Below are 20,778 nucleotides of genomic sequence, written 5' to 3'. Positions count from 1 at the left end.
ATTTGTACCCGTGGTTAGGCTGGAATCAATTAGAATGTTTTCGGCCGTTACATGTTTCAAGAACTTTAAATTATTTCAAATGGATGTTAAAAGTGCTTTCTTAAATGGATTTATAGATCAAGAAGTATATGTTGATCAATCTCCTGATTTTGAAAATGAAATTTATCCAAATCATGTATTTAAACTCTCAAAAACTTTGTATGGATTAAAACAAGTTCCAAGAGTATGGTATGAACGTTTGAGTGATTTTTTGATTGAAAATGATTTTAAAAGAGGCATTATGGATACTACTCTTTTCATTAAGCAAAGTTCACGTGATCTTTTAATTGTACAAATATATGTGGATGATATTATATTTGGTGCTACTAATGAGAGCTTGTGCAAGGATTTTTCCAATATCATGCAAAAAGAGTTTGAAATGAGCATGATGGGAGAATTAAATTTCTTCCTTGGACTCCAAGTGGTTCAAACCCGAGAAGAAACATTCATCAATCAAACAAAATACACCAAGGAGCTGCTCAAAAGATTTGGAATGGAGGATTCAAAGCAGGTCGGAATACCTATGTGCACATCTACCAAGCTTGACAAGGATGAAGAAGGTACAAAAGTTGATGAAAAGAAGTATAAAGGTATGATTGGTAGTTTGCTTTACTTAACTGCTAGTAGACCTGATATCATGTTCGTTGTGTGCTTATGTGCTCGTTTTCAGTCTTGTCCAAAGGAATCTCATTTAAATGCAGTAAAAAGAATTCTTAGATATCTAAAAGGAACCTTGAATTTTGGCCTATGGTATCCTAAGTGTCATGAACTTCCTTTGCGTGGATTCTCTGATGCTGATATTGGTGGTTGTAGAGTTGATAGAAAAAGTACAACAGGTATATGTAACTTTCTTGGAAATTATTTAGTATCCTAGTTTAGTAAGAAACAAAATGCTATTTCATTATCTACAACTGAAGCGGAATATGTTGTCGCTGGAACTTGTTGTGCTCAATTATTATGGATGAAAAACACATTGAATGATTTTGGACTGGTGTATGATTGTGTACCTATGTATTGTGATAACACTAGTGCCATCAATTTGACAAAAAATCCCATTCAACATTCTAGGACTAAGCACATAGACATAAAGCATCATTTCATTCGTGATCTTGTCAATAAGGGTGAAATTTGTGTTCAATATATTTGTTCTAAAGATCAAATTGCTGATATTCTCACAAAAGCCCTACCACTGGATCAATTTGTGTATCTGAGAACAAAACTGGGCGTCTCAGAAAAAATATTCTAAAAATTTTTCTGTCACTCTTTATCGGACGTCCGATGACTTAGAACGGACGTTCGACAGTGTTCTTCATCATTTTTTCAGAAAAGTTTTCGTTCGGACGGTTGTGTCGGACGCTTCACTTCGTTCGGCCGTTCGACACTCAAATGTTGCGTCTTATAAAAAAGTCATCTATTTCATTCAGTTCATTTATATCCTTAGTCTCGGACGCAATCCTTCATTTCTCTCTCAAATTCAAAATTTAAATTACTCTCTCTTCCAATCAAGTTCCAAGAAAGTGATCCAACCGACATCATTACATTCCTATTGCCCGTTTACTGTCCCTCATAACGTCTCCTAACTCCCAACTGCCCCATAAATCCCAATTCACATCCGAAACCCTAACTTCTCAAAATCCACTCCTTGTGGTCAATTCAAACATCCATTGTAGTTCATATTGCATTCTTAGTCAATCTGATACGCATATACATTACACTCTACCACAAAAATCAACTGCATTACATCATGGTGAAATTTAGAGGTGGTTCTGCGGGTGTCGGATGCACTTTTAGACTTAGAGATGAGGAGGTTGAAATTGTAGAACCCTCCACCAGAGCATCCAAAAAGAGAACTGGAACTCGTGGTGGAAAGATGAAGCAACCTGCAAAGAAGAAATAGAATGCTCCAACTGTTGATCCATCCCCTGAGCAGATGGAGGAGCATCAAACCGAAGAACAAAATGCTGAGGATCAGCAAAATCCTCAACACTCTACCAGAAAGTCACCAAGGACAAGGTCCGGTGTTCAGGATACTAGGTCAACTGCTAAACGAAGTGCAAAGAGAAAACGTTCTTCAAAGGAACCAGAGGCTCAACCTGCCAAAGAACCTACCCCATTGCCAAAGTTCATAGATGTCGAGGCCAGAGATAGGTTCGAGTTGATCTCACAAAAAGGATTCATCACTCAGAGGTCTATCATTCTTTACGAATTTCGTAAGCTTGATTTCGAACCAGTTATTAAGTTTTTTGAATTTCAAAAATGGATTCATCTTCTGACCTTTCCCAATACCTTTTACCCTGATATGCTTCATTAATTTTTTACAAATCTTAGGAAGGGTAATTCACACACAGAGCTTATCTCTAGAGTCAACTCTGTTGATATCACATTAACTCCTGATGTTGTCAATTCTGTCTTGAAAACCAAAATTGAAGATGGTTATAAAGGAAAAATTGTAAATTTCTTCTCATATGAAGAATTTCCTTCTGCTTACCATCACTTTCACCTTGCTAAACTGATGACTTACTTTCACACTCATTTTAACACTCCTGCTGAGGCGAAATTGGAGGATCTCAGTCCTCAAAACTTGATTATTTTTACCATTATTTCAAATCTGTTGGTGCCCACTGATGGTCACAGAACTGATACAAACAAAATGGAACTTTATCTGTTTTACTGTTTTGTTGAAAAAATTAGAATTAATTTTGGTTTTGTGATGTGCAAATTTTTGCTCAAAATCAGTTCTGATAGTCGTAGGAAGCTTTCTTATGGAAAATTTCTGACCCCTATCTTTGCTCACTTTGAAATTCCCTTCACTGGAAAGCCACCCAAAGATAGTGCATCATCAGTTTTCTCAAAGGCATATTTTGAAAGGAAAAATTTGAAATTTTTTGAGGGCCATTGATGTTACAAGAAAACTGTTTCAGAGTCTACGAGAAAGAACTTTCATGAAACTCCTGTTACTCTTAGGACCCCTCGTGATCAGTCCATGTATGTCTCACCTTTCACCATTCATCCTAGAAAGTCAGCCAACAAATCTTTTTCATCCAACTTTGAGGTCATCTCTTTGCTTGAGGACCTCAAATAACATATCTTTCTCATTGAAAATGGTCTAATGATGACCATGTCATTCGACCAGCTGGCTACCTTCATTGGAAAAAGGAATCTTCTTGTGCCTCCCACTCCTGTAGACAATGAAAATGTTCATCAAAAAGAGCCAAGAACCGAGCAAACTGAGCCTACTCCTGGCACTGAAACTACTCCAGAGGCGTATGCTTCCAGTTCTCAGCCCAAAAATAAAGGAAAGGCTCCAATTACTGAAGAGGCAACCGAAGAAGATGATGAAAAAACTGAAGAGGAAGATCAAGTGGATCCTGAGTAGTTTCGTCTGGCTAGGAGAAGGCCTGGATCATCCAAAATCACCATATAGGCACTACTAGACTACTGCACTTCATGATTAGGATAATAGTTCATAATAGATTTTTGCATCTTGTGCATTTAAAGACATTTGGTGTGCTCTGTCTTAAGGATTTTACTTCTCTATTGGTCTGTAAAACTATTGAGTTATCCTTTATGTTGAATGTTGTTTCTGTGGAATTTTCCCTTGTTCTGGATGGATGATGTTACTGTTCTGTTGTGTTTTGTTTTACTGTTTTGCTAAATTCAGTTTGGATGGGTGTTGTTGTGTTTTATCTTACTGATAATACCTGGTGATAATATTGGTGAGCCAATGATGTAAAATGATAACCACGTTGTTGGTAATGTGGATAATTTTACTGGTTGATTCAATGATGACAAAAAGTGGAAGATATGGATATGTATATGTGAGGGGGAGTCATTTTAAGGGGGAGTGAACATTGTTCTGAGGTGAAGTTGTGAATACTCCTTGGATGCATTAAGTAAGGGGGAGCTGTATCTAAAACTTCTTTACTCCATCCATTATTTTGTCATCATCAAAAATGGAAAAATTGTTTATCTCAGTCCGTAACTTTTGATGATTACAAAATAAATGGATGTTACTAATATTCTCTGATTAGATCTTTTCAGAATTGGAGCAAAACAGGTTCAAAGGCTAACATATGCTGAAATAGCTGTCGGATGCACAAAAAGACTGCATTGGCCGTCCGACAACCATTGAATAACTTCGGACGCATGAAGAACCCACCCTCGGACGTCCGAAGATGATAAGCCAAGTCCTCTAAGCTCACTGACCTCGATCGGACGTATAACACCTGAGTACTGGACGTCCGACAAACGTTGCGACACTTCGGACGCAAAACATTGGAGGCACCGGACGTCCGAAAGAATTGAAGAAGAATTTTCAGTTTTACATCATACCTTCGAACGCATATTCTGGAGATATTGGACGTCCTAAAGATTTCAAGAAAACTTCTTGAACTCACTGCCTGCGTTCGGACACAGAAAAATAGCCTACCGGACGTCCGACACCACCAACGGCTAGTTGACTCTTCAGCTACTTTCTATCCGTTGGTAGCATTAATTGAAGAATTTCTTTGTCTCTTATAAAAAGAAAAAAGTCAACCACTTCAAACAACTTTTTGTACATTGAGACTACATCAGATCTTGAATGATTCAAGTGTGAGTATACTCTTTAAAGAAGATTTATACTCTTAGCCGTGTAATTTTTGATAAACTTTTCAAGTGTGTTTCTATTTCTTCAATAGTATAGCTTTGTGAGGGTATCCAAGTGATAGTAAAACTTCATTTCTTGACCAAGCGCGGCTTGGGGGGAGGAGGAAGTGATCCTTCCTTTGTATACAAGAGATTGGTTGTAAGTTGATCAATTTGAAGAAACTTGCTATATAAAGTGATTTTCAAACTCAAGTGGAGTTTGAAACTTGATTTGCTATTCTATCATTTTACTTACAGTCTTGCAATACAAATTGTTTATCTCTTCTACTCCCAAGCACTTGTGCTTTCTCATCAATTGCTTCATTATGTGGTCCTTTAGAAAAAGAGGGCAAGTTCTCAAAAAGTGACTCATATCTTAGCCAGTTTTTTAAACCACCTAATTCACCCCCCCTATTAGGTTGTTTTCGATCCTTACGGAAGTCACTTAGCACATAGAGGATTAGGGATTGGATCTTCAGTCTATGAACGAAGAAACCCTCACTAAAATGACCAAGTTCATGGCAAAACCCTAGCATCTTAGAGGAACTAGGAAGGTATTTCAAGAGGAAAGGGAAGGAGACGGCCGAATCGTCTAAGCAAAGGTCTATCACATCTTCTAAGATCCCTTCAGATGAAGAGTCGGATAATCATCATCCGAGACATAGTGGCTCGAAAAGAACTCCTCTCAAGCCCAACTCCAAGTTGGCGTCAATATCCAAGGCCCTTTCTCAGGGCTTATTCGGAAGGCGAACAGATGATGTGCCGAAGTGTCACGCTAGGTTCTTCACTGATTGCATGAGAGCCCCATCGTTCACCAATGACATAAATGACAATTGTCACCCCTAACTTTAAGCTCCTAACTTTACCGACCTACGATGGGCGAGATGGTACAGAGGACCAATTTAAGGCGTTTATTTTAGCATTCTATCTATATTGTGTGCCTAATTCAGTTATATGCCAAGCTTTCTCCTTGTTTCTTCAAGGAAATGCTTGAAAATGATTCTAGAGTCTCGAACCTAGGAGAATATCCTCACTGGAAGAGCTAGTCGACAAGTCTATGCATCGGTTCGTCTCATCTCATTCCATGGCTAAGACGTTGGCTTACTTGATGAACATACACCATGCTCCCGACGAGTCTCTGTGATAATATTTACAATGGTTCAACAAAGAGAGTGTACAAATTCCTAACCCCGATGAGCAGGTGACGATAGTAGCTTTTACAAATGAATTGAAGGCTGGGGCCTTCAACACTGAGGTGCACCAAACTTACCCCCAAAGCCTACATGAGCTTAAAAATAGGGTCAATAAGGGCATCGAAGTTGCGGATGTAAACTGCATAAAAAGAGAAGTTCAAACATCTCGAGCAGCTTCTGACTAAAGAAGTGAGCAAGGTAGAGTCAATATAGGGGCATTAGGAACCACTGGTTAGAGCTCTTCCCGAAATCGACGTAGTGTATTTAACAGAATAGCTAAGGGAAAGCCCTCGATCTTTGACAGTGAGTTGACATGCCTCACTACAACTCGGTCACACATTCTTGCTATAATGGAGTAACGCAACCTCAGTCAGCCCACCCGAAATGATAGGAAAGAGGGAAAAAAGGAATGTAAACTTTTTTTACACATATTATAAAGATATCAAACATGAAACTGAGAACTGTAATGATCTTAAGAGAGAGATTGAGAACCTCTTGAGACAAGGATACTTTAAACAACATATCAAGAGCAATTGAGGAGCAAATCACTGAGAAAAGCGGCGTGATGAGAGGAACTATGATAAGGTGCCTAGGGATCCTAGGGACTCTGACCGATCTCCTCGAGACAAAATCCCAGATTACGAGACTAACATAGCTGGGGTTATAAATACCATAGTTGGTGGGCTGACAGGAGGAGATAGTCAGAATTCCAGAAAGTGGACCCACTTAGACACCATGGAGCCAAGCTCTCATCACACTCTGGGGGTAGCCTGTACCCCTGATGACCCTGTACCTACCACGTCAAACAATCACGAAACCTTAGTAATTGACGCATGCATCGACAATTTTGTTGTCAAAAGGTATATGTCGATCCTAGCAATTCAATGAACATTTTATATTATCAAACTTTTGAGAAGCCGCAGTTGAAAGATCAATAGTTAGCTTATGTACGCACCCCAGTGGTAGGGTTAGGAGGCACGTGGTTTACCCCGAGGAGATGATTACCCTATGACAGGGTGTCGAGCCTGTGTAATAATAATTACCTACTCAAGAAAAATACAAATTTTGTATATAGCGGTGAGTAGGGTCGAATCTACAGGGACTGGAGATAATTCATTTCTTCTAGAGTTCAGTGCATGGGGGATTTTTGGAAAATATAAAATAACTAATTAACTAACTAATGAAACAACTAATAGAAATAAACAAGAATTAATCAATAACAACTACGACTCTAGCCAAAGGTGCAACTTTTCAGACACAGTCCATTCAACTGATCATCGATGCAAAGATAATTCAATTACTCATTAATAGATTGGTTATAGTTATCATACACGCGATGAACAACCAGCCTTTCCTTAATTTCTCGATAGTTAAGGTACGACCGTTAACTATTTCTCTAACCAAGAAATAACCCTAGGTACGACCGTAGGATTTAATTCCCTAATTGCATTAAGATCTAGAAAAGCCCAACCCTAACCAACAAACACGCTACGAGGGTTTGTTTAAGTTAGATCATACGTTTCCCTAACATGAAACCAATCACGCTAGTCGCCACTGGTATTAATCAATTGAACAATTACGGATTCAATCAATTAAATTGGCATTAGATCATTAGGTTAATTCGAATATCGGGCCCTTGACATTCAAATAACATAACAAGATAAGCAATTAAATCAGGAAACGTACAAATACCAATGAATAAAAGAAATAAATAAAATTAATTCGATCTCACAGATATTTGGAACTGCGCCTTCAAGTTGACCTTTGACTAGATGAGAGGCTTAGTTCCACCTCATGAGAAAATTGTCACGTAATTTAATTGAGGTCCAGGCTATCAAAAGAACCAAGAAAGAATAAAACTAAACTATGCTAAAAGCTAGGCTAGAACTATTGATAATAGCTCTCTGTACGCCCCTTTCTTTTTTAAAGCCGAAGATGACTAATGCTATCTAGTCCCGTGGTCCCCGCACGAATTGAGAGTCCAATTCCACTTCACAAGCCTCTGTACGTTTCTTTTCCAAAGAATCACTAATGATCAATCTTTTCCGCATGGTCCCTGCCGAAATTGGAGTAAAAGAGTACAAGCCGTGAACTGAAGCTCTGCCGACTTTTTCTCCTTCTTGTTTCCTATTGCTAGGCAAAGACTTCCTAGCAAGAGTCCTAGTCAGCAATTCTTCTAATCAGCCAAAAGAAATGCCATCCGTCTGTAGCTTCATGCAGGCCAGCTTTATGAGGCTTTTTTGGACTCTTTTATGTGTGGGGCAATTTCCTCCAGCAGGTCCCCCTTTTTTAGCACTTTTCAAATTCATTTCCTGTAGATAGGTCCAAATACCAAATATTAGTATATATCAACAATTTAAAACACTATTTGGCAAGGAAAAAGGGGAAATTAATAATAAAATAACCAACAATTAACACCCTATCACCCTAATTATGACAATTGAGAGCTATCCCCTTTGCCGAACTATTCTTGTCAATTTTGCTTTAGTGAAGGTCGATTCGCCGTATGACATGCTGACTGGTCGACCCATATTAACTGTCCTTCAAGCAATATTCTCTACTTATCACCACTTCGACGAAGGTGGCCTACGTTAGCAGTACATGCGAGCAGCCCGTGATTGCTATCTCACCACCTTGTAGTCGGCCACCTTAACCAACTCATCGCCTCCACCAAGGTTAGGGAGGTCAAGACCAGACATATTGTTGATTGATGTGATCAAGCCTAGAAGACTGTGAAGGCTAAGAGGCTAGAGACTAGAGATGAGGTCGAAGAGATCGCTTTAGAGTCTGACCAACCAAAGAGGACCATTCAGGTAGGCTCGGCTCTTTCTTCCCCAACTCGAGAAAGGTTGGCAAGTTTTCTTAGGGAATTTAAAGATGTCTTTGCCTGGACCATTGAAGACGTTCTTCGCATCTCCTATGTATAAACTCAATGTTGATCCCCGTGTATGACCAGTAAACCAGAATAGAAGGCACTTTAGGCTGGAGAGAACCTGAGCCATAGTGGAAGAGCTAGACAAATTGTTGCTAGTTAGAATGATAAAAGAGGCTCAATACCCAACCTAGTTATCCAATCCCGTAATGGTCAAGAAAGAATGCGAGAGGTGACACATATGTGTTGACTTTATGGACCTTAACAAAGCTTGCCCGAAAGATTGTTATCTGCTACTGAGGATAGACACCCTGGTCGACTCAGCAACAAGTCACGAGATCCTCTGTTTCTTGGATACTTTCAAAAGTTACCACTAAATAGGAATGGGTAACGAGGATTAGGAGAAAACAGCCTTCATCACTAGCCAAGGTATGTATTGTTACACTACCATGCTCTTTGGACTAAAAAATGCTGGAGTTACTTATCAATGCCTTGTTAACTAGATCTTTTTAGGAAGGGGATTGTATCATTTATTACCACAGGACAATAGGTGTTTTTATGCTTTAGCTAGGTCACAAGTTCCTTATTTGGCTTTTGCAGATGATATTATGGTGTTTGCTAGGGCTTCTCTGGATTGTTTAGCAGCGATCAAGGGATTTTTGGATAGATATCAGGCATATTCGAGATAGAAGGTGAATGTTCAGAAGAGTTCCTTTTTTATTTCTTTGCAAGCAATGGATGAACAGAAACAGCTGATTTTATCCACATTAGGGTTTCGTCTACAAGAGTTTTCGTTATATAGAGGTTGACCAAACGGTGTATTATTTGATGCGTTATTGGCAAAAAAGGATAGTAAGTTATTACACTGGAGTACAAAGATGTTGTCAATATGGGGGAGATTGATCTTATTACGTCATGTGTTGGCATCCATCCAGATGTATTTGTTACAAGTGTTGAATTCACCGAAGGCTATATTGATTTTAAGTTAGGTAGGTTGTGTAATACATTCTTGTGGATCAAGAGTTGGAAAATAGAAGAATTCATTGGACTGCTTGGGATAATTTATGTTTTCCATTAGAGGAAGGGGGCCTTGGATTTCGTTCTTTTGGTGATATGGCTACATCTTTTGCATGTAAGTTGTGGTGGCAATTACGCTATAATGATTTTTTCTGGGCATCTTTTATGCAAGAGAAATATATTAAAGGTCGAAATCCAGCATTATTTTCTTAAAATTGTCCATGAGCTATTTGGCATAGGTTAAAGGAGATGCGTGATTTGGTAGAAAGTAATATAAGATGGGTGTTTGGTGAGGGTAAGGTGGATTTTTGGTGGGATAGATGGTTGTTTGATGAATTGTTGTCTTCATATTTGGAATTTGATCAGCCACCTCATTTTTTGGTGGGATAGATGGTTGTTTGATGAACCGTTGGCTTCAAATTTGGGAATTGATCAGCCACCTCATTTTTTGGTAGCTGAATTTTATGATAGGGATGCTTGGAATGAGGAAAGGCTATTAAGTTGGGTCCCAATGCATATTGTTTGTGTGATCAATGATGTGTACTTCCAGAGTTCTGTGAAGGATGAATTGGTGTGGCTTCCATCAAGTTCAGGTTCCTTTACTATTACGTCTGCATGGAACAGTCTACGACAATGCAGAAATATTTCAACAGCGGACTTGCTGTGAGGACCCAAAAATTTTTCTTATTTTATATTATTTTATTTTATTTCTTCGAATACATTTTCTTTACTTTACTTTATTATCTTAATTTCCTAGATATTTTTATAAGTGAGTCAAGTTTTTAAATCATTTTTCTTGTATAAATTAGTTTACGTTAAGTTCGTAGCGCATTATAGAAGCGGGACCCACTAGTGAGTTGCGTAATAAATTTAGTGGACAAAATGGGTAATTATTTAAGAAGGTTTGTGTGACTAGAAGTGCTAAGAGTGAACTAGAGGAAACCAATTTAGATAAGACCTTGGAGATAAAGGAAAGACAAAAAAGATCAAGCTTCAAACCCTAGGCCGACACTTGTCGGCCATCTAGTTAGTCTTTTGACCAAGACTATCCTTGGCTTTATCTTGAAAATTTGAAGCAAAAATCCTTCATTCTTTTCCTTCTTGTGGCCGAACCATTGAGAGGAAAAACAAGAAAGAAAACTTCATCTTCCACCTCAAATTTCTTGCTTGAATCTTGAGTTAACCATTAATCTTGCAAACTACTCCACAAAAGGTGATATCTAAGAAAGAGTAAGGGCTTTGGTGGAAAGATTTAGGAGGGATAAGGTCTTGGCAGCCTCTCTTCATAGGGTTTTAAGATAATCATGCCTACAACCCATTAGATTTCTTTTATCTTGCTAGTGAGGAGATTTAAGGCTTGATTATGGGTTATTATGTGAAAAAATTCATGATTGGTGTAGGGAATCAAAATTTCCAGCTTTAGTTGAGGGAAATCAGTGTTAATATGTTAATCTCAGGTTTACTATGAATTTTTAGCCATGCCGTGTGATTTTTCCAGCTTGTACATGTTTTACTTGCTTGCTTATGGAAATTCCAGCTTGTAGAGTTGAATTTTGCTTGATAGCCAACTTTGATATGGAGACATGTGAGCTGAATACTTGTCTATTTTTGGTGGCTCTATAGTTTTGAAATTAGTAGCTTGTGGTCTTGATTTGGATGGTTTGGCCATGAAATTTTTTGTTGAATTTGGAGAGGAAATATAGGACAAAACAGGGGTTATGCAGTCCAAATTTTGGGGCAGCTTACTACCTTAGATTGTGGGCTGATTTGTTGACGTACTTGCCTAATATGCTTAGTGAACCTTTAAGCTTTGCTTATGTGTTGTGTTTTGGTTGAAATGGAAGGGTTTTCATTGGGATTTTCTTCCAAATTGCTGGCTGAAGTTGTGCTAGTTGGTCGAGTGAATATCATAAGTATAAAGTGGTGAAACATCTTGTTTCTTTCACTGTTTTGCGGCTGGAAATTTTCCAGCCATGAAGTGAATAAGAAACTTGTTGGTTATTCATGTTTTCTTGAGTCCAAAATGCTCTCATTCACTCCAAAACCTTACTTGAGTTTTTGCCCTAACATATACTTGGATTTTTCTTTGATTTGCACTCTAAATCTATCTGTGTATGTTGGGTTTTGGAAAGTTAACTTGGATAGGCATACGACTCATAGTCGAGTCTAAATTGTGAATTCCGTTCACTTGGCATTGGATGTAGGGACCATAATTATTTTACCTTGGTTGATCTTAGGCCTTATTGGTGATCAAGGGCGTAATCCAGGAGGAAACTTTTGACGCTATTTTTGCTTGAACTGGTGAGTGTACCACTCGTATGACTTGTTGCTTAACTAATTTACTTGTGCTTGAAATTTATGACTTGAATGAATGTGACTTTAGTTATCCTGGACGGGACGAGGGTGTACATTATCACACTCGTTTCCTTTGACTGTTTGACTGGTTTCCTGTGAAATTTGGATATGTTACTTGTGTATGAGTTGATGTTGTTTGGAGGTTAATATCCAACGACCTTACTGTGAAATTTGAGCTCAAACCTCATTGGTAGTCAATCAAATTGATCAAACAAGGGTTTGGTCGAGGTAAAATGACGAACCATGAGGAAACTATTACTGATTCACTGAATACTTCTGATATCCGGTATACTCGAGTATTACCACCACTGTTCCTGTTTGGTGTTCGGGTTCGGTAAGGGGTATGTTTGGTGGACGAAAATTGGTGCAAAGTGGGGATCTACGGTCATGATTTTGCTTCTTTAATCGTTGACGGAGTGTCAACGGGTTTGGATCAAGTAATGCAACGGAGAATTTGGCTATTGAGAGCCATCTGCATCCTTTTACCTGAACTACTCTGTTTAAACTGTGGTGTTTACTTATTTCTATATTTGATGCCTATATTTGATCGATTAAAATCGCAATTGTGTGATTCTTGACTGCGTGACCTTATTGGTACCTCATTGGGCGAAAGCTCACCCTGTTACCTTTGTTTTCCTTACGGAGGTGAAATTTTTGGAGCGTGAATTTTGGGGAAAGAGTTGAGCTAGTTATAGTTTGTTTTTTATTTGAGCTCCTCTGTATTAGTAAACCTTACATGTATTTGTATTAGTTTGGATGCTCTGGCTTGTAATTTAAGTCGAATCTTTAGAGATTCCATCGTACATAGTATGGATTGATTAATTGAAGTTCAATTGCACGTTTTAGTATGGTAAATGTGAATTTTGGCTTAGTAGTCCTGACAAGAGTTGGGCAGACAGTTCGCTAACCCTTAGGGTACATCCTAAGGGAAGGTGGGGCTGTCACACTTGCTATTGTGGTCTTCTGCTCTATCGTTGAAATTATTGTTTTTTGCTTGGAGATTGACTTGAAATTATCTGCCATTGGATGCTAATCTTTAGAGATGTGGTATTTGTCTTCCATCAAGATGTCGTTGTTGTTACAATGCAGAGGAGATAGCATTACATTTCTTCTTGTTAGGACCAGTAGCAAAGGAGGTATGGTCCCATTTTGCTAGGAGATTTGGGATGGTCGTGCATGGATGTGGGTGTTTGTCATCGATTTTCTTAACATTGTTTTACTCTAATCTGTTAGTGTTTAAAAATCATATAGGGGTCATTTTTCCAATGGTTATTTGTTGGTGTATGTGGTTAGAAAGGAATAATGCTCATTTTAGGGGTGGCTCTTGTGATCCATTGACTGTAATATGTCAGGTTGATCAGTTTATGGAGTTATTGGGTGTTTAAGGAGAAACAATTTAAAGGGGATAGGGATGTGTTTTGTTTTAGTTTGCAATCGCATCAGCCAAGAAGGCTCATCATGTGGCGATCGCTTAGGTGAAACCACCGTTGGGGCAGCTCAAGCTAAATTCTGATGCGAGTATTTTAAAGGACTTGCTTTTGGTGGTAGTTTGGTTAGGAATGATGAAGGAAAATTCGTGTTTGCATATTATAAGGAGTTTGGAGAATGTGATGTGTTGTTAGCAGAAGCCTAATCATTATTGCATGGTCTTCAATTATGCAATGAGAGAGGGTTTCATCCTTCACAGGTTGAGGTGGGTTCCCAGGTGCTTACAAGCTTGATTTGATCAAGAGTATTAGTTAAATGGCCGTTATGTATGATTTTATAGAAAATAAGGGGTTTATTATGATATTTTTCAACATCGGTGGTGCATATTTTTCGTGAGGCTAACTCGTGTGTTGATAAGTTGGCTTCTCTTTATTTGTATTTAGATAGAATTTTTTAGAATGTTTCATGTCTTCCTTCGACTGTTAAAAGTGCTATGGTTTTGAATGCTAGAAGTGTCCTTTTTGTGAGGACTATAGTAGACAAAGGTTAAAACTATGTGTTTTCTAGTTTTCTTTTTGAGGTTAGGTTTGGCCTCCCTCAAACTCAATGTACTTGATTTTTTAATTAATAAATTAGGGATTGGCATTCTTACCCTGTGGATGGGGTTTTGCCACAAAAAAAAAAAAAAAAACTTAGCTACACATAGACAAAATCAAATGAAAACTCATTTTATTCTTGCAGCAATTGATGAAATAAATACAGGTCACTAAAAGAGCAAAGAGTGAAGAATTTCCGATTCCACTGGACGATATAAAGCTCCTCAAGCTCCTTTGAACTGCCTTAGGATCCGCTTTATGATTCTAGTACATGTAAGCCCGGATCCACTTTGCACTATTTTCCATAGTTTCTTTTGATGTGGATCTGGTCCTAGACCCGGTTCTGCTCACTTCTGATTTGGCATCAGACCCCATTATCTCTGTTTCAATTTTGCTTCTGCCCACGATCTGTGGTAGGATTTGGTCCTGCCATGTTTCGATCTAAGACTGGATCTTAGATGCCATAATTTACATTGCTCTCTTCCTTGAATCCACTACCTGGACCTGCTTCTACACAGTGCATATCGGCAATCAGATCCCACCTTTCTTCTTAGCTTGGTTTTTCCCCTTTACATTTCTCGCTCATAGTTCATTCCCTTGAACTTGTGACTTGCATTTTTCCCCAAATCATCCTCAGATTCACTATAAATCATATAATTCTCTTCTAACTTGATTTGAATTGATGATCAATCTTTCAAAACCTGCAAAACCATAAAGTTTTTGCAAGTAAAACTATGAAACACAAGTTTATAAAGTGAAGTATGAAGGCCTCTTCTTTCCCTCTCCATATACTGCTTTCTTTTCTCTTTTATTTTATTAGGTTTAGAATCTCCCTTTGAGTAAATAAGACACTTGTAAAATCCATCCGCTCATGATAATATACGTGTATCTATGACTCCTCCTTTACCAGCGTTAAACTAACAACAAATTTTCTTTTATCTATGGAGACAATTACATGAATGATATGCAGAGGCTCGCCCTTAAGACCAATACACTTGATATTGTTCACAACTGGCACCGTACACTTAACCGAAAAAGCTAAATTGTTTCATTTAAGATATTAAGATATGAGACGATTTGGAATCGTCTTGCTCAATTTAAGTTACTTTTTCTCTTTTTAAAAATTTTTTTTCTGATAAGCTAACAAAGTTTTTTATGAGATTTTCTTTTCATATCAAGGGTCCTTCTCTTGCTGTTTTAAAATTACAAGCTTGCCTTCTCTCCGTCAAGATTTTTTTTATAAGCCTCCCGCTAGCTTTTAGCTAGCCCTACGCATACTTAAATCTTAACTTCTTTCAAATCTTATTTTTCGATCTTCATAACTTCTTATTGTGTTAAAAGGAATTGCTAATTCGTTAAACGTTCATTTTGAGACTAATAGTCCCAGATTTCTTCTATCTGTGTTGTCTAATTTATTTATTTCTTACAATAATCAAAATTGTAAATGTTTAGGCATTCTCTTCATGAAGGTGTAAAATGAAGGATCAACTTCAATGGCAACATTCTTGTCTTATATTTTTTTGTATCCGCGATGATTACTTGTTTCTAGCTTATTAAAAGTTCATTTTAAACTTCATTTTCAATCACATTTTCAATTGCAATTTCCTTGCAATTATTTAAACGGAAGTGAGGAAATGCAGCTCGTTGAATTCATAAACACGCATAAACAAACTTGCAATTCCGCGGCCAAAATCCTGGCTATGGCATAGTTGGTATGCACTAATAAATACATATCCTAACGACCATAACACGGACCAATTGATGAATAATCTTCAGTAGGGGGTGGTAATTGGGTCCAAATCAGGTTGGCGGGTCGGGTCAGGATCCGATCCGTCAGAAAATCTGTTGACCCGAACTCGACCAATCAACCCGCGACAGGTCAAGTATGCTGACCCGAACCCGAAAATTTCGGGTTGGCGGGTCGACCCGAAATGACCCGAAATTTAATTTTAATTTATTAATTTATCACTGTAATTTCTAATAAAATCAATTTCTCACAAAAATAATTACATAATCAAGTAATAAAAATTTAAATAAATAATTCCAAATCAAATCTAAAATAAATTATACACCGTAAAAGTGTTTTATCCCAAACAAAATATAAAATAAATTAAAACAGTATAAAAGCAAAAAATAATATAATATATTATTTGTCCAAATATAATAATTTCAACTTCACACAAATTAAATAAATTCATTTAGGATTAAGTAATTAATGCCTTTGAAAAAAAAGAATAACTTAGTTTAGTTAGATAAAATTATTTTTATGTTTATTAAATTATTTTTAATTCATAAACGGGTCATATCGGGTCATATCAGGTCACCATGGATTGACCGGAAATCGACCTGTTTTCTTTTCGGGTTCATCGGGTTCAACCCGATTCTGACCCGAACTCCCGAAACCTCAACCCAAACCCATTAATTTCGTGTTAGGTTCTTGTCGTGTTTTCAAGTCGTATCGAAAATTGCCACTCCTAATCTTCAGTAGCTTGGAAATGTCGAAAACACCATCAGTACGGTAGAAAAACTATTTTTACCAAGAGATTATTCCGTATTCTATTATACGTTTTTGTTTACAGTGGAAATAGGATTTTGGGGTGTTGACTGTTGTTGTATAAAATACCAATACATTCAAATTTTGAACGCAAAACAAACCAATTGATCATCAATGCCCATAACAAAAATGTTAGACTCAGCAATTCTGAATTCTGATCATCAATTCGGTTGAAGTTGTATGCATCATTTACTCTAGATGAGACTTGGCAATCCGACCATCAGCTCCTTTGGGGTAAAATCCACCAGTTTTGTTCTCATTCCCACTTCCATACACAATTCGTAGAATTTCCTCTGGTGTTCGACCAAATGCAAGGGAGTTTTTGTCACCAGCAAGAACATTGCCTGAAATTCTTCCCTCTGGACCTTCACTTGCCCTCACCACTAGCCCTTCATCTTTCACACCCGCATGTCCAAGTTGGTTCCTTAGGTATGATATACGGTCTGTGAATTCTGCCACTGTTATCCCATATGGCTTTACCATCACGTATGCCCGCTCGAATAGTAAAGCTCTAATCACTGCATCTTGGCCTGATTCCACACCGAGGAGCCCCGCCACAAGCTGAAATCGTTTAACACTGTCGATTAGCAAAATTTTAGGAGAAAACGAAATTTTAGAGTGAGCCCAGGTGGTAAAATATTGATTTTAGTTCATTAGGTATGAGAAATTGTGTGAAATTAAAGGGAAAAAATTTGCTTTGATTTTTGTAACTTTGAAACATACTTTTTTTGCAGAAGGACTTTCGAGGTTTGGATTTGCTCCAACATAACCTGTGAGTCCAACGTAAGGAATAACATAGGATGCAATGAGATAGTTAATGTCATTAGCATAAGGATCAAAAGGAGGCCACAAGGTTCTCCCGAATGCACTGTTAATCACAGTTGCAAATGATTCTGAGCTTAAGTTCAGTAATGGCCTTGGAAATCCTGGCACTGTATTCTTAATTGCCCTGCTTCAAGCAAAAAAATTGATGAAAATTTGTCATAATTATCAATGGTTTTCAAAAAAGTAACCTTTTTTATTTCCCTATCGACTAGAGTAAATGAAGAAAAATATGTGATCAAGAAATTTTATATGCTGATCAGCCAGTGGATTACCTCAAATGTCCAACTTCTTGGAATGCGAATTGAGCAACAACATCTCTAACAGGATGACTCAGTTTGGCATATTTAACACCAATAGGTGCTGGACCATTTCCGGTTAGCTCAGGAGCTATGCTGTCCAATCCATATCCCAGAGAACCCCATAAAAAGAACTCAGCTTCCAAGAACTCCAAATTCAGTGGAAATTCCAAGAGATCAACATCTGGCTGTGGTATTTTCCACTTACTGCTGGCAAAAGAGCCAGGAGGGAAGATGAGGAAGATGGACAAGGAAAGAATCAAGACTGGAGAATTAGAAGCAGCGGAGGTAGATGATGCCATGGCCAGATAATTTGCTACTTAGCTAGCTCTTGGCAGAAATTTTAGAAACGTTGCTATTTATAGGTGTATCTAAGCGGCAAAGGATACGTAGTTTTGGATTTGCATGTGGTTTCTCTTCGTATATAGGATGTCACAGAAATGCCATTTGGCAAGATTGGAATTAGCAAGTCAAGGATGCAGAAGCCACGCATGACTTGGTCTTATAAAACGCCAAGAAATGAGCAGATTCTAGAGGACTAAGAAACTAGAATTTATCAATAAAACGTCATGCAAATTTAGTCGACATAGACTTCGGTAGTAGTTGACGAAATTGTCAGCTGTTCGAAATATAACATATAGTACGAGTGAGTTGATGAGAAGGTAAGCAGATTGGATAAACAAAATATTAAAGTAGGAGAGACTCAGTAGGATCCAAAGTAGCTCTAAAGTTCGGCAAAGAAAGAGGGAAACAATGGAAGTGCCAAAAGCACAGCATTCAAAATTATTGGACATAGGAGTCCTTACCCTGATCATGTTGTTGGTGCATCCTGAGTCCTAATTAATCTCTTGATTTCTTTCGACCAATTCCTTGCTTTTGCCTTGAATTTTGTTAGGGAGAAAGAAGTGATGAGCATGGAATGAGTGCATTCGTTATCATCCATAGCAATCTTCAGCTTCATGCCAAAAGCATTTCTTGAATTTTCTAGTGCACGGGTTAATTGCGAGAAGAGGTGATTTGACTGTCTTTCCAACTCCATTCAGCTTTAGGCACAATTATAGCCTGGGTTGGATGCATTTCCTAGTGAATCAATGCTAGATTTATATCTATACTCAATTAAGTGTGCAGGTTAAATATCTATACTATTTTTAATTTTAATTCTTTTAGTTTTGGGTACCTATCTTTTTTTTATTTTACTAATTTTGTAATGGTGGAAGTTGTGGTTTGAGTTCCGAAATAGAGTTTGATGATAACAAATTTCTTTGGTTAATAGAAGCGTATATAACTTGAAATGTTCTAAGGCATGCCATTAGATGTTAATTGTTAAATTAAAGGAAGAATTTTAATTTTGGCCCCCAATCTATAGTTCATGGGCGGAATTAGTCCCCAATGTTTTTTGAAAATCAATTTTGGTCCCCCCAATCTATTCAATTTTGCTCAAAATTGGACAATTGATGGATTTTCTTCAATTTCAGCTGGAACCAAGTCACTTGAGATCATGTGCTAGCACTTCAAACACCTTTTTTCAATTTTTTAATATTTTCAGCTTTCTCTTACCTTTTGTTTTATTGAACAAAGACAGAAAAGGGTAAAATTCACTAATCAAGCAGTTAGTAATGATTAGTGGAAAAATCACAGAATAAAGAAATCAGCAGAGGTACCAGCAAGAAATTTGCCAACAATAATTTTCTTTCCATTGCTCTTAGTCTCTCAATTGTAGCATCCTTAGAGATCATGCTCGCAATAGTCTAGGAATTAGAGCAATAGACCTTCTACACATTATCGGATCATGCAATTCAAAATAATTGCAACCTTTTCCTCTATCACCCTTCAGAACCTGCATGATCAAGCTTTAGCACAAAAGTCAAATTCATCAACCGAAATCAGAAACAGAGACAATCATACCTTCTTGAAGGCACAAGTGCAATATCTTCTCCTAGGATTTTTGTCTGTCCAAGAGGTAACCATTATTGCTCACTGCTTGCAGTTGCAAATTTTCATTGATTCCATGAGGACCCAAATTGAGAATAGAAGAAGCTCGATACAAAGTTCTGCCCAATTCTTGCAACTTTTTGCCAAAATCAACAATTTTTGTTCTCTGATTAGAACGTGATGGAGGTTCACAGGGTTTGTTCTTGAGTTGGAAGAGAGAAGATGATGAAAGAAAGAAAGAGAGGACATCAACATCACTCTTTATTCTGTGATTTTTTCCACTAAGCATTACTAACTACTTGATTAGCGAATGTTGGCCTTTTATGTCTTTGTTTAATAAAACAAAAGGCAAAAGAAACCTAAAAATAATAAAAAAACACATTTCAGAAATTAAGAAATTTTTAAAAAAAAATGGTTTTAAGTGCCAGCACATAGTCTCACGTGACTTGGTTCCAACTAAAATTGAAGAAAATTCGCCAATTGTTCACTTTCATGCAAAACTGAATAGATTGGGGACCAAAATTGATTTGTGAAATAGATTGGGGACAATTCCGCACATGGATTATAGATTGAGGGACCAAAATTACAATTCTTTCTAAATTAAAAGTAAAAAAGAAAGGAAAAATAAAAACAAAATGACATCACGGAATTAATTTGGCGATAGAATATCGCAAAATAGACTTGGGTAATTGAGCTGAATATTGTTAAACAAGAAGGGAACTAATAAAAGTTTTTAAGGTGACAACAATTTTTTTTGGAATAAATTTCCTAATGCATTCGGGCTGAATATGGTTTAAAATGACTTCACAGTAGCTCTTAGTAGTTCAATGTTAAACAAAAAGGAAAGAAGTTTTTTCTTTTCTTTTTTGAATTGCTTTTCGAAATTAAATCAAACGAGGATAAGAAAGAAATTTCAAAGACTGGCTCTAGTTTTTTTTGTCTTCTTCCTAGGTAAAAGCTAAAATTTTTTCGTAGTTATTCCAGCAATAGGAGAGCCCTGAAGAGTTTAGAAAGAATTGCTATTTTGGTCTTTAATATTTGGCTT

At 37.4% G+C, this 20,778-nt stretch overlaps 2 protein-coding genes across 2 annotated transcripts; one reads left to right on the top strand and one right to left on the bottom strand.

Moving 5' to 3' along the window:
• The first annotated feature begins 1,969 nt into the window (after positions 1-1,969).
• Positions 1,970-3,415, top strand: LOC113766428. The gene is made up of 4 exons (XM_027310622.1): positions 1,970-2,226; positions 2,368-2,471; positions 2,961-3,091; positions 3,173-3,415. Exons 1-4 carry the CDS (start codon positions 1,970-1,972, stop codon positions 3,413-3,415), a joined length of 735 nt encoding a protein of 244 aa, XP_027166423.1.
• Positions 3,416-16,869: 13,454 nt separating this feature from the next.
• On the bottom strand, positions 16,870-18,103 carry LOC113766427 (desiccation-related protein PCC13-62-like). Its single transcript, XM_027310621.1, has 3 exons — positions 17,778-18,103; positions 17,404-17,629; positions 16,870-17,241 (listed from the first exon to the last, which is right to left on the bottom strand). The coding sequence occupies exons 1-3, from the start codon at positions 18,101-18,103 to the stop codon at positions 16,870-16,872; spliced, it is 924 nt and encodes a 307-aa protein (XP_027166422.1).
• Positions 18,104-20,778: the final 2,675 nt, after the last annotated feature.

Source organism: Coffea eugenioides, chromosome 3, assembly GCF_003713205.1.
Source record: "Coffea eugenioides isolate CCC68of chromosome 3, Ceug_1.0, whole genome shotgun sequence".
NCBI classification, from domain to species: domain Eukaryota; kingdom Viridiplantae; phylum Streptophyta; class Magnoliopsida; order Gentianales; family Rubiaceae; genus Coffea; species Coffea eugenioides.
The sequence above is the reverse complement of the archived record's forward strand: the minus strand, read 5'-3'. Positions and strand labels throughout refer to the sequence as shown.

Excerpts from the sequence above, each read along its gene's own strand:
- LOC113766428 (XM_027310622.1), top strand. The coding sequence starts at position 1,970 with ATGGAGGAGCATCAAACCGAAGAACAAAATGCTGAGGATCAGCAAAAT. Across the intron at positions 2,227-2,367 it reads AAAGGATTCATCACTCAGAG|GAAGGGTAATTCACACACAG; the intron begins GTCTATCATTCT and ends TACAAATCTTAG. Across the intron at positions 3,092-3,172 it reads CTTTTTCATCCAACTTTGAG|CTGGCTACCTTCATTGGAAA; the intron begins GTCATCTCTTTG and ends TCATTCGACCAG.
- LOC113766427 (XM_027310621.1), bottom strand. The coding sequence starts at position 18,103 with ATGGCATCATCTACCTCCGCTGCTTCTAATTCTCCAGTCTTGATTCTT. Across the intron at positions 17,630-17,777 it reads CAAGAAGTTGGACATTTGAG|GGCAATTAAGAATACAGTGC; the intron begins GTAATCCACTGG and ends TGCTTGAAGCAG. Across the intron at positions 17,242-17,403 it reads AAAGTCCTTCTGCAAAAAAA|CTTGTGGCGGGGCTCCTCGG; the intron begins GTATGTTTCAAA and ends AAACGATTTCAG.